At 27.0% G+C, this 14,108-nt stretch overlaps 1 protein-coding gene across 1 annotated transcript; it reads right to left on the minus strand.

Annotated features, from left to right (window-relative positions):
* Nucleotides 1–405: 405 nt before the first annotated feature.
* On the minus strand, nucleotides 406–1,023 carry LOC145158378 (uncharacterized). The gene has a single exon (XM_079077286.1). It carries the CDS (start codon nucleotides 1,021–1,023, stop codon nucleotides 406–408), a length of 618 nt encoding a protein of 205 aa, XP_078933412.1.
* Between the last annotated feature and the right edge of the window lie 13,085 nt (nucleotides 1,024–14,108).

A 14,108-nucleotide genomic window follows, 5' to 3' on the forward strand; every position in this document is an offset into this window, starting at 1 on the left:
TATATATATATATATATATATATATATATATATATATATATATATATATATTAGGTTATAACCTGTAGGCACCACAGATGAGAAATTTAATTTTTTTTTTAATTAAATTGTAACTTATTTATTGAAAACTGATAAATGATAATAAAATCTTTACTAATTAAAAGTTTTATATGTTCTGTAAGATGCATGTTCATCCATTAAGATCAACTCAACTGACCAAATTTCATCTTTGTTGTAGATAGAGGGGCGGACGCAGGAATTAGTAGTAGAGGTTGCACAAATTTTTTTTTTCGGTCAAACATAATATAGAACATTAAAAAAAAATCCGGTCAAACATAATATAAAACATCTAATACAAATTTTTTTTTTCTGGTTAAACATGATATAACATAGATCTATTATAATTTAAATTTGTCCTTTTCGTGCAGACATCTTTTGAAACCGCTCCATTACTTTTTCATTCTCAACTTTCGCAAGTGCTTCCGTCTCGAGATTACAAAGCAATGCGTCGTTCAAAAATTCATTGCCAATTTTGTTACGCAAGTCGGTCTTCAAGAGCTTCATCTTTGAAAAATATTTTTCTACACTTGCGGTCGCTATGGGTAATATCAAAGCCAACTTTAAAAGCTTATAAACCAAAGGATAAGACCGATGCTTCCCCGTACTAACCATCAAACGAGAAAGGTCGGAAATTCCTTTCAAACTAGTGAAGCGCTCATCTTTGATGCAAGAGTGATAAAATATCTCAAGTTGTCCTTCGAGGTCTATCATATCTGAATCATCAAAGTCATACTTGTATAACTTACCCAACTTCAATAACTTTGATTTGTCAAATTGTGCAAATGAATCACAATGGCTCAAAGCACCCATGTATTCTAGTAATTGGGTGCTTGTTTCACTAAATCGATCCCGATATTCTGTAAGTTGCATATCTACCACCGTGTTGAAGATTTCAACCTCAAAATGAAACCTATTAGTCTTTGTAGTCCTACGGTTTCTCGCACCAATATACAACTCTTCCATATCTAAAGTATCAATTTCGTGTGTTTAACAAAAAGAGGATACTTTTGGCAAAATGCTAGCAAACCCTATGTTTCTAAAAGATTGCAATGCCTCCATTGTCCCTCTAACCATCTAAGCCGCTTCCAAAATGTCTAGATCTTTTCTTTGAAGTTGCTTTGACAATGTACCCGTGAGGTGTAAAATGTCATACATCATATGTAAGTAAAACACGAACTCATATGATTTAAAATATGCTAAGATTCCAGATGCTTGTTGACAGTTTGCCAATGACCCTCCCTCCTCTTTCACAAAATCTAAAACTACAAGAACATCCGCAAACAACTTCATCAAACTTGTGAGTGTGTTGAAATGTGAACCCCATCTTGTTTCTCCCGCTCGAACAAGTGTAGTCTCTTGATTTAACCCTCTTCCGGTTTCAAGTTCACCACTACACAAGCCTTTTTGCACCCTTTCTCTTGCTTGCTCTCGTAGTGAGTCTTTTCTTTTACACGAGGCACAAACAACATTAACCACCAACGAAATTTGCTCAAAAAAGTCACTAACACCATGATGCTTCTTTGCTACAGCCACAACTACTAGTTGAAGTTGGTGTGCAAAGCAATGTACATAAAAAGGCGTGTCATTCTCTTGTAATATCAAAGCTTTCAAACCATTGGTATTTGTGAACATTCTTCACCACTTTCATTAGGATTAGGTCTTTGTCTTTTGGTAAAAAAACCACTTAGTTTAACCTATAAAAACATAACAATTACACCTAATCAAACAATAACTTCAATAAAAACAAGTTGCTTTCACCTAATCAAACAATAAATTCAATAAAAACATAACAATTACACCTAATCAAACAATGACTTCAATAAAACAAGTTGCTTTCACCTAATCAAACAATAAATTCAATAAAACATATCAATTTCACCTAATCAAACAATCAATTCAATAAAAAACATAACAATATAACCTAAGCAAAGAATATAACTTCAACAAAACAAATCAATTTCACCCAAGTCAATCAATAACTTCAAAAAAACATATCAATTTCAAATATCTAAATGAATTGGTAAAACTTACTTGCTTCATTGTAGTGTAGGGTTTTGAAGTGGATTTTGTTAACCAAAACAGTAGAAATTGAAAGAAGAGAGAAGTTGATCGATACTTGCTTCAAGAGATTGAGTGATTGACTATTGTTGAAATCGATCAAGGATTGTGATCGATACAAAAATGAAATCGATCAAGGTCCAAGGATTGTGAGGTCACGAGTCAATGAATGTCGACAGTAGCCATCGCCCATCGAATGAATTTTGGACGCAGGAGCCAGGAAGTCGAGTAGTCGTGAGTCGTCTAGTCGATATCTGTGTAATCGTGTTTTTTTTTCCTTGTACCGATCAACAATTACACACTCAATTAATTAGGATTGGGCTATCTTTTTTACAAGCAATTAGCCCAATTGCTAATTTATCCAATTAAGTTTTATTTTGGGCTTTAGGCAATTGGACTATTAGACAATAATTGATTAAAACATTGGGCTCGTTATTATTATTTTTTTGTTTGGTAATTCCCGATAGAGTGACAATATTTTTTTACGTAGTTGCACAATTTTTTTAGTAGTTGCACGATTTTTTTTACGTAGTGGCACAATAGGTAAAAATTTAAAAAAAACGAAATTTTTTCTACTACATGCACGGAAGCTAGGTGTTGTCGGTGCCACACCGGGCACCTAGCTAGGACCGCCCCTGGTTGTAGAAAGACATTTGATGTCAAAGGTTTATGACACGAAGTTTGAAAGTCAAGTCATCCCTAGTTACATCCACATCAGCTGTCAAGGTAAGATTTGATGCTTATCTACAAAAAAAAAAGTACAAAAACATAAACTTGATAACCATTTTTTGTAAGACGCTGAAAGATTAAGAACTAAAAACAGAAAAGGGCATGAGTTTTTGTGATAAACATATGCATATGCAAAAGTAGGTTGCCTTATACACAAAGGGCATAATCGTCCGGTCCTGTGAATAAAAAATATTACAACAGATAGAGGCTGTAATAACAATTTTGTTAAAAGAAGTCAACTTTTCAAAAATGTTACACGCAATCTGAATGATTTTTGTGATAAACGTATGCATATGCAAAAGTAGGTTGACCTATTAGGCCAATTTTGTTAAAAAAAAGTTCGAATATTTTTTATTAGTATATACATATACTAAAAGGGCATATCCGTCATTTTATAATAAAAAGAAACAATATCTTTGTTTTTCTTGCAATATTTTTTTATTATTATATAACACATAAACAGAAAAATTAAGAATTAAAAACAGTAAAAGATAATGTCCAGTTATGTTAATAACTATTTTTTGAAAATGTTTAACTTTTTATTATTCTATAACACATAAACTGAAAAGTAAAATAATACAAACATATGCATATGCAAAAGTAGGTTGGCCTATTAGGTCAATTTTGTTAAAAAAAATCGAATATTTTTTATTAGTATATATTAAATATACTAAAACGGCATATCCGTCATTTTATAGTAAAAAGAAACAATATCAGTTGTTTTTCCTGCAAAAAATAATGTAAACTAAAAAGTAGAAAACATGATATCTCATAATTGCATATACACAACATATGCATAATCGTCTAGTCCTGTGAATAAAAATATGTGGAATATTTTATTATTATTATTACATAACACATAAACAGAAAAATTAAGAATTATAAACAGAAAAGGATAATGCCCAGTCCTGTTAAATATATTTTATGATATGGCACAAGAAGCAATATCGTTATTTTTCCTGCAAAAAAGTGAAAATAGTAAATAGGTTTTTGTGAAGATACTTTTGCATATACACAAAAGCGCATAATCGTCCTTTTAGTAAAAATAAACAATATAGTTTATTTTTCTGCAAAATTGTGAAAATAATCAATGGTTTTTACTTAAGAAAATCAATAGTTTTTAACATATTGTATAATAACAACGTTAACAGAGACAGAAGGAGAAAAATATATTAACATAAAGAATCAAAATAACAATACACGATTTATCAAATTTGCACATAGAAAAACGGGGATGATTTACCATGCCGAGTCTTTCAGGGTTTAGATTCTTTAGATCTGAGACAGACGACAAATGTTGGAAAGTATTTTACGTGTCTGGTATTTATAAGTGAAAAGTTTATTCGAAGATAATATTGAAATCGATTTGATCTCCTAGTATGCATCATATATATATATATATATATATATATATATATATATATATATATATATATATGGTTAAGTTCAAATGAGAACACTATTTAATGTGAGAACGTGAGAACACTACTTTATGTTACTATTCTACTATGAATTTTGTATATACAACGATATGGCATTATCCATCAACAAATATACGAACAATCACACATTAATATTCACATTAAAATTTTGTATGTACAACTTTATGACATTATTTATCACCGAATATATGAACAATCACATATTTAACATTCACATTAGAATTTACTAAATTACTATATATATATATATATATATATATATATATATATATATATATATATATATAAATTTTATAGTAGAATAGCAATATAAAATTGAATATATTCATATTATAATTACTACAATACTATACATATTAAATTCATAGTAGAATAGTAACATAAAGTAGTGTTCTCACGTTCTCACATTAAATAGTGTTCTCATTTGAACTTAACCCTATATATATATATATATATATATATATATATATATATATATATATATATATATATATATATATATATGGAAAAAGATAAATTAATTAAAAAAAATTGGTTAATTTAAGCATGTTCGATATCTAAATTGATTTGATTTGATTTTCAATTTTCATTTCAATGCAAGAATAGAGATAGAGATGAGTAAACCGAAACTGCCCCAAAATCAACTGCTAAATTGTAGGGAAACAGATTTGGTATTGAATTTAATTGAATAGGCGGGAAAAAACTGGGTAAATAGGTGGAGAGAATGACACGTGACATATTGCTTGTGTATAAGATGGACACATGACGTTTAAGGGAGGTTTTTATTAAGTATATATATATATATATATATATATATATATATATATATATATATATAGGTAGAGGTTGATTTGAGACCAATAGTTTTTTGTGAGACATAGGGACAACATCTTAGCCTTTGATCAAAATTGATCCTATGGCTTATCAAAAAACGTGATTAAGACTTATTAATGTACCTGATTTGTTAATTAAGGGCAGATTAGTCATTGTTAGGTTAAACAGGTCATCACCATACTTGTTACAAAAATTAGCTTCATATTCACGTAATCAGGATCTTTATCTCCTTCGATCTTCAAGTCTCATGCCTGGTCATCGTTGCTATAGGATAGATATTCATTGATCGATCAATTATCCTTCATATCAAAATCATCATATTCACAAAATCAATATCTTCATCGCCTTGAATAGGTATGTATTTCTACCATATCAACGTGATTTTGAGATTGACATTCATTGATTTATCAATTATCCTCTCCTATCAAAATCTCAGCTATTAAATTCACGATTTTAGTGATTTGCTAGTTCATCTTATTTCTTCTTCATCTGATGATTGTTTGAGTTGGAGTCGTTCAATTGTAATTGCAAAAATGGGTCAATATATTCATGATTTTCTTAATCAATTTTGTTCAATCGCAAATTGCAAAGCACAGAAGGATAAGTAAGGATCGATTTTCTTCAATTCATCATCAATAAGGAACAATTTCTCCATTATAGAACAATTTCAACAACTCATCATTAGTAGCAATTGATGTACCATCTATTTGAGGACAGAAGAATTGGAGTAATTATTTGATACGCCAACTGTTTGATGAAATGCCTAAGAGAATAATCATAACTTAAGTTCTAATGCATTTAAACTCTAGACATGCTCCTAATTAACTGCTATCTAGTAGCAATATTATGGCACTGAAGTGTGAACTTTTCATATATAGGTTGAAGATAAGCACAATAGAACAAAATCGTTACATCAAATCAAGTGATCATGCACCTTCACTAACCTTGAAATGGAACTGGATACTTATCAAAAGTTTTTTTCCCTTTGATTTGCCTCTAAATGATTAAATCATATTCTTGTTGATATAAATGTTATTCTTTTTCCATCATATTTAGATAAGTACACTAAATGGTGCATATATGAAAGATTGGTGTAATCATTGTAGGAAAATCTCAGACCATGTTGATGCTTGAAGCTTGAAGCTTGAAACATGTTTCCTCTTTGTTTTTATTATTTTGTTTATTTGAGTGAATGGTTTAGATTATTTACTATCCTCCTTGTCAGTATCATGTGAAGTAAATGATGAATTTGGACCAGTTTAGCATGAAGCAGAAGTGGTACTTGGTCCCATTTCATCATAATTTTTTTATTACATTACATAGTACATAGTATATTATTCTGATTAGAATAATTGAAAAACATTACTCATACGTCCTTACTTATTCAGAAAATTAAGTTTAGAATACATTTTTGTAAATATTTATACAATAATAAATATTAATGGAATACTTTTTTGTAGGTCAAATTAATGATGGCGCTGAAGAATCACACTCAAGCAATGAACTCATTTCAACTAATGATTATTTAGTTTGGATTCTGGATATTCTACATGTACATATATATAACTAGGCGAATGTCCGCACGTTGCGCAGAAACACCTATATAGTTGAAATCTTTACAAATATATGTTTTTTTAAATATAGCAATAACGTTGTTGTTAAATTTGATATAATAATTCGTATACTAAATTGATATAATATATTGATTATTTTTAATTATATGATAATATATACATCTATTATAACTGCATAATCTCAATCGTTTGAATGACTTCTATCCGCGAGTTACACATGAATAAAATTAAATATAACATATGGTTTAATGCTATTTATAGTTGTTGTTATTGTTAATTTATTTTTTAAAATTTATTTGCTTAATGTTTTAATTTTCTATCATTATAATTATTTAAAACATCAAACATTGTTTTTTGATTTTAAAGGTAACAGTATAATCATTTATATAGAGTTATTTTTAACTATTCTTATTGTAAATTATTTTAAGCTACATATTTGAAAACTTTTAACGATTATAAAAATATCTTTAGGAAATATTTTAGTTAAACTGAAATTACAATTTAGTTTTTGCATTTATCACTACAATTTATCACTTTTAACTATTTACAAAATATTATTTGGTTTTTTAAGTGGAAATGAAATTTATATTTAAGTTGACATTGTAATGTTATATTTAAATTAACAATTTAAGCATTTTGTCCAAACTGTTCAAAAGTTGTAGCTTTAAACTGATAATGGTTTACATACAACAACATATTAAATCTAATAAATTAAGTATAATATGTTAAAACTTAACGGCATAACTTTATAAGTAGAAGTAAATATATTATTTTAAAATTGAAATTTAGTATATTTATGATTACACTTTAGGTTTGATATTTATTTAACCTTATCAACCAACTAATAATCATTATTAGAAAGACACTACACTTAATCACTTTTAACTATTTAGAAAATATTCTTTGGGTTGTTTAAGTTAAACTAAAATTTATATTTAAGTTGACCCTGTAATGTTATATTCAAATTAATAATTTAAATATTTTATACAAATTGTTCCAAAATTGTATCTTTAAAATGATAATGGTTTACATCCAACAATATATTAAAACTAATAAATTAAGTATAATATGTTAAAAGTTAATAAACATAACTTTATAAGTAGAAGTAAAGATATTATTTTAATATTGAAATTTAGTTTATATATAATTACACTTTAGATTTGATATTTATTTAACCTTATTAACCAACTTATAATTATTATTAGAAAGAAATTGAAAAGTCATGGGAGTTTCAAATGAATGTGGTGAAAGGAAAAATGCATGAGAGTTTCAAATGAATGTGGTGAAAGGAAAAATGTTTCCTTTATAATATAGTATGTTATAGTCTACTTTGATTTTTGTTTGTTGAACTACTCAATTAGTTCCATATTTCGTTTCGAATATGATACATGATATAGTGCACATATTTAATGATATAGTCTATTATTATATGTTCTATATTGATAATACTGATATCTTATTGAAGTGTATAATTCTATTTTTAATAATTTATAAGTGTAATATTCTAATATACAATTATAAATGATGATGTAATTGAATGTGTTTTCTTACCATGACTAATATTCTAGATTTGATTATTGTTATGTATTATATTCTATATTTATATTTGTTGTTGATATAATCAAGTGGTGTTATATTTTAAAAAGCTCATTACGTATAAACTTCTGAAAACTAACAACATATAACATTATTCTAATAGAATGTTCTACATATACCACACATTATTTTCATGTAATAAATTAACTTATTTATTTAAAAACCTATAACATAATTTTATTAGAATACATATAACATATAACATTATTCTATTTGAATATTCTACATATACCTATTATTTTTATTTAATAAATGAAATTATTTAACAAGAAACCTATAAAACTATTCAATTAGATTATCAACATGATACATCATGCGTTAGATTCAAATATTGTATCTAGTTTGATTTTGTTTTTTATTTCATATTATTAGCCATTTAAAAGCTTTGATTTCAGCATTATATGACCTTAGTGTGTTTAAGTGCATCATTCTAATGATAATAGAAAATTTTAATTTTTATTCTATTAGAATATTATATGTATAAACATTTATACTATTAGAATATTACACAAATACCCATTGATTTTAAAGTTAATACCAGAAAATCTAGAATATTATCATAATATTATTCTATATGGTTTTTTTTTGTAACTCAAAGTAATGATGTTGTAGAGGAATCTCACTCAAGTAACATATTCATTGTAGCTAATGGTTCTTTGGTTTACATTTCAGATGTCGATTCTAGTCACACCTGATATAGCTACAATATTTAATGATATTAATGATGAGGCTATGATTCTCTACAATTATATTTTAAATGTATCAAAAACATTGGAAAATAAATGATGACTACAATAGTGCAAGAAAAAACTTTATCATAATTACATCATATTTCCAACCATACCTAGTATTTTATTAAACATAACAAGGAATTCGAACATTCAAAACGTAACTATTGTTCATACATACTTTGTTCAAAATACAGAAAACGTAAGAAAGAAAATGATTGAATGTCATTCACAATCACACATTTCCAAACTTCCATTAATTCTATTTTTGGATCCCTTCCAATGCATTCTTTTTCATCAATCCATTCCCTCTTCATCTTATGCCAAATTTCTTTATCAAGATTTTCATATTACTTAGGTTCTTCAATAATCTTTTTTCTTCTTATTTGATCTGCATCAAATTATATAGTATAAATCTGTTGGAAAACAAACATATGCATTATTTCATAACCTAATATAAAATCGAATACAAAAATATGTACATTCTAAGAATAATCAACATGGTAAAAAGTAGAATATAACACTTCACAATACCTTAACTTAGAATATTTATGTCAGATCTTCATATATATTAGTGTGTTTAATGTTATACCTTGACATTTATTTCAAGCTCTGATGAGGACCTATCGGTTGAGCTATCATTAACTTTCTTAGCTTTAGTATCAACAACATATTTTGCTCTTGACTTGTAATTCTTGTCACTTGATTTGCATAAAAACATATACTATGCTTCAATTAGGAAAATAAATACAAGAAGATTCAGGCCACACACCATAAACTAAAATAATACATGGATTTGTTTTTTAAATACTTGACAAAAACTAGAATATTGACATTATAAAGCATAAACTACAATATAATAATAATCAAAATCATATAGACATTAACCTTACACAATAAAGTCATTGGTGTATGATTTAAATTTCACTTATCAAAGTAGGAAATAGAATCTAGTTAATCAATAGAATAAGATCTGAAACCAAATTTATGAGGTAACATCTGACTTATCAAATAAGAATACCTAGAATATTATATTATCAAACACTAATTTACTAATCTTTTTTACCGGACCATCTATTTAATCAAGGAAGTAACATCTGAAATCAAATTATGACGTATTATATGACTTATCAAAAATAGAATACCTAGAATATCAAGTTATCAAACACCATTTTACCAAATTTTACTAAAACATCCATTTAATAAAAACATACATCTAAAATCAAATTAGGAAGTACCATATGACTTATCAAACCAAAATACCTAGAATATCAAGTTCTCAAACGCTATTTACTATATCTTTAGTAGATCATCCAATTAATCAAACAAAATAACATCATTAATCAAATTAGGAAGTTAGATATGACTTATCAAATCAGAATATGTGGAATATCAAGTTACCAAACAATTATTTACTAAATTTTCACTAGATAATAAGATAAATCAAACAAAATAACATTTGGAATCAAAATATATTTTAAATACCTCGAATATCTCAACATATTTTACGAATAACTTCATTTAGGCATAATAACATAACATGAATACTAGAATTATCAACATTGGAATTGTTAGCAGCCAAGGATGAGTCAATGACATCTACTATTACCTGATGAGAAGAATCCACCCGCAACTAAGAAACATGAAAAGCAGTACTAGTTGAAGGATTAATAGAAATATGTATGTGATGAGGAGTTTTTTTATTTCTTAAAATAACAACATTCTTATAACATTAAGTTATTATGTAAAATATTACATAGTCTAAAATCAGAATATGACACATAATTTCATAATATTTCACATTACTAGATTGTTAATAAAGTACTATCAGAATATTACATATTACTTCACAACAAGGTCCAAAATATGTTGTTTCCAACAAAATTAGAATGTATAAAGTTATATATTACACATTACTTAACAAAAAGTTCAAAACAAGATGTTTCCAACAAAATCATAATGTCTAAAATCATATATTACGCATTACTTAACAAAAAGATTGAAAGCAGTTTGTTTCTAACAAAATCATTGTGTCTAAAATCAGAATATGACACATAATTCTAGAATGATTCACATAAGTTTATGGTATATCAAATATTATCATAATATTACACAGTACTCCACCAAGTGGTTCAAAGCAAGTAGTTTCTAACAAAATCATAATGTCTAAAATACTTTTCCATAAGTGATTGTTCATTATTGACTTTATCTATTGAACCTTACAATTACATTTTCATTCAGCCTTTGTCTATAAATGAATCATTAGTGGTTTCCAACAAGATCAAAATGTCTAGAATATTCTTGATATTAAAACTTACATCATTATATTTGTACTGTATCATTTAATTAAACAACTTAATAACACTTGACCTTAGATTATACTAATAAGAATACATAGAATATTAAAATGAAAAACCATGTTTTACTAAATTCATACTAGAAGATAATTAGTCAACATAATACCTTAAATAACTTGTATATGGTCCTCAGTGGAATTAGCTTGTTACTTTGTTTGAGAACTTTGCTTTTAATTCTTTATCCTCAACTCTATTACTTCTTCGAAGCAGAGTAGATAAGGGTTAACATTGTTGTTTTGATTATAATCACTAGATGAAAATAGAAAGAAAAATACATGATCTTGAACCGGAAACAATTGAAATCGAAAACATATGTCTGAATAAGGTTTTATCATGAACGAGATTAAATCAACTTCATTTGTAATTTCATAATATTACATAGAAATATCATAATACTACACAAAATTTTAGAATAATATGTATCAACGCATGATTTAGTAAATAATATCGCAATCTTACCAAACCAAAATGCCTAATTTATTAGTGGGTTAAACCCTATTTCAATGTATTTGTACTACCTCATCTAACTAATCAACATAACAACGTCTGAACATAAACTTTACTAAGCATAATACTTAAAATACTCAGATCTAAAACCCTATTTAAACAAAATTTATACTAGAAGCTAATTAATCAAAAAATACCTGAAATAACTCTTTTATGCTCTTCATCAGAATCATGTATTTCAATCGGAGATGATTTTTTGAGAGATTCATAATGAGATATAATCAAGATTTGATTTGGGGTAGAGTGAAGTCGTGATTTCCAGAATATGAATCGAAATAAGTTTTTAGGGCTTTTTTGCGGTTTTAATCGACTGTTTGGGAAATTTATCTAGATTTAATCGAGAAAGTTTCTGAAGAAACTTTTAATCAGAATCAAATGTAATCATAAATGAAAATTTAATTTTAATGGATGGACTTTTTTCAAAATCGAAGATGAATCAGAATGAAAGGAATTAATTGACAAATTTCAAGGCGATGAGAGTTCTAGGGTTTGAAAGAGAACTTTTTGTTTGAGGAAGAAAGATGTAAAACAGGATGCGACGTGATTCAGGTACCAGGTGACTAAAGCAAATTGACAAGAATAGCCCTCCGTGTCCATGAATTAATCTTCAACTTTGAAATAATTTCAAAATTGCCACCGTGTTCCACCAACTTTTTTGTTTTAATCTCAACCCTAAATTATTTATAAAGAATGGTTCAGATATTGTCTTCTTGTCTCATATGAACCCAACCCTATATATATATATATATATATATATATATATATATATATATATATATATATATATATATATATATATCATTTTAGCACATTTTCATAATATTATTATTATTTAAATTTATTATAATTATATTTTTTTTTGGATCGGCCGTAATATCTTCCTTATATTTTGTGCAATAATACTATTCCTTCTATTTTGTAGGTATAATTCCAATAGCATTTCATGAACCGGTACGAAGCCCGTCTGGAAACTAAAACAATGCAAACGTGGGTATCGACTATCGACGGACGTAAAAGAAAATGTCAGAGATAACATACATGATTTTAAGGGTAGTATGCCGGAAAATTTCTCAAAAAAATTATACTACGCCGGAAATCGGAAGGGTAGCACAGGCCATGTGCAACTTGTTGGTCTGACATAGGTGGAGGGCGATTTTGCCATTGTTGATGTCACCAACACCATCATAGTCACCATTGCCGTACATCATTGATACGAAAGTCGCCTGGAACAACACTTCTTTTTGGGTGATTATGGTTCGGAATGTATGGTTCTTAAATTCTTTTAGTGTGGTTTCTGTAATTAAAAAATCACAATTAAATTAGTGTTTGTTCATGTTCGCTTCTATCCATTGAATTAAAAAAAACATGTTTATGGTTGGTTCTGTTGATCGAATCAATGTTTGTTGATAGTTAAAAGTATTTTTGTTATTGAAAAAGTTGTAAACTTGTTTGAGACACAAAGGAGTAGAAACGTCCACGTAAAAAATTGTCTGAAGTTTTTTGATTTTTTGAACTTGGTATTTTATGCTTGGCTTCTCAAAATATTTGTATTTGTTTTAAAAGCAATCATAGAGATTTTCTTGTGAAGGAAATGAAATAATTTTTGGAGTTATATTGCGTGATTGAATAATCCAATATTAAATCACTTTAACTCATGCATTGTCACGTGTTGCCTTGTGAAGGGTGCAAGAGTTAATATGATAAATGTTTATGGTAGGCAAGGAGTTGGTATACGAATTGGCAAATGGCAAGTGCTTTTGTTCCCTTTTAAGTATAGTATCTCACTTTTTTTAAAAAAAAATTGATAATTTAAATAAATATGATATTTTAAAAGTTTATAAAAAATATAAATGATGTTTTAATATTAAATTTAGGAAAAAATAAAAATAACAGTTAAAAATAATTTTAAAATATAAAAAAAAGGTTTTAGACAGATGATATTTTAAGTTTTTATTTATAACATATGAAATTCTCCCTCGATCAAGTTTTATAAACTCTAATTATTCAACAAATAATTAGGTTTATAATACATCGACACATGACATTTTCTAAAATTTTTGAATTTTTTATTTTCTATTTGTCATTTTATTGTATTTTTCATTTTATTAAATTAAAATTTCACATTTAATACGTAAGGTAATATATATGTAAGGTGTTTATTAAAAATGATGTATATATGTAATGTATTAAATGTATTAAAGTCTCATTAATTTTAATAATTTA

This window comes from Lactuca virosa, chromosome 2, assembly GCF_052849685.1.
Source record: "Lactuca virosa cultivar CGN04683 chromosome 2, Lactuca_virosa_CGN04683_v6, whole genome shotgun sequence".
Lineage (NCBI taxonomy): Eukaryota > Viridiplantae > Streptophyta > Magnoliopsida > Asterales > Asteraceae > Lactuca > Lactuca virosa.

Bases quoted from the DNA above. Each gene is read 5' to 3' on its own strand.
- LOC145158378 (XM_079077286.1), bottom strand. From the start codon at position 1,023: ATGGAAGAGTTGTATATTGGTGCGAGAAACCGTAGGACTACAAAGACT.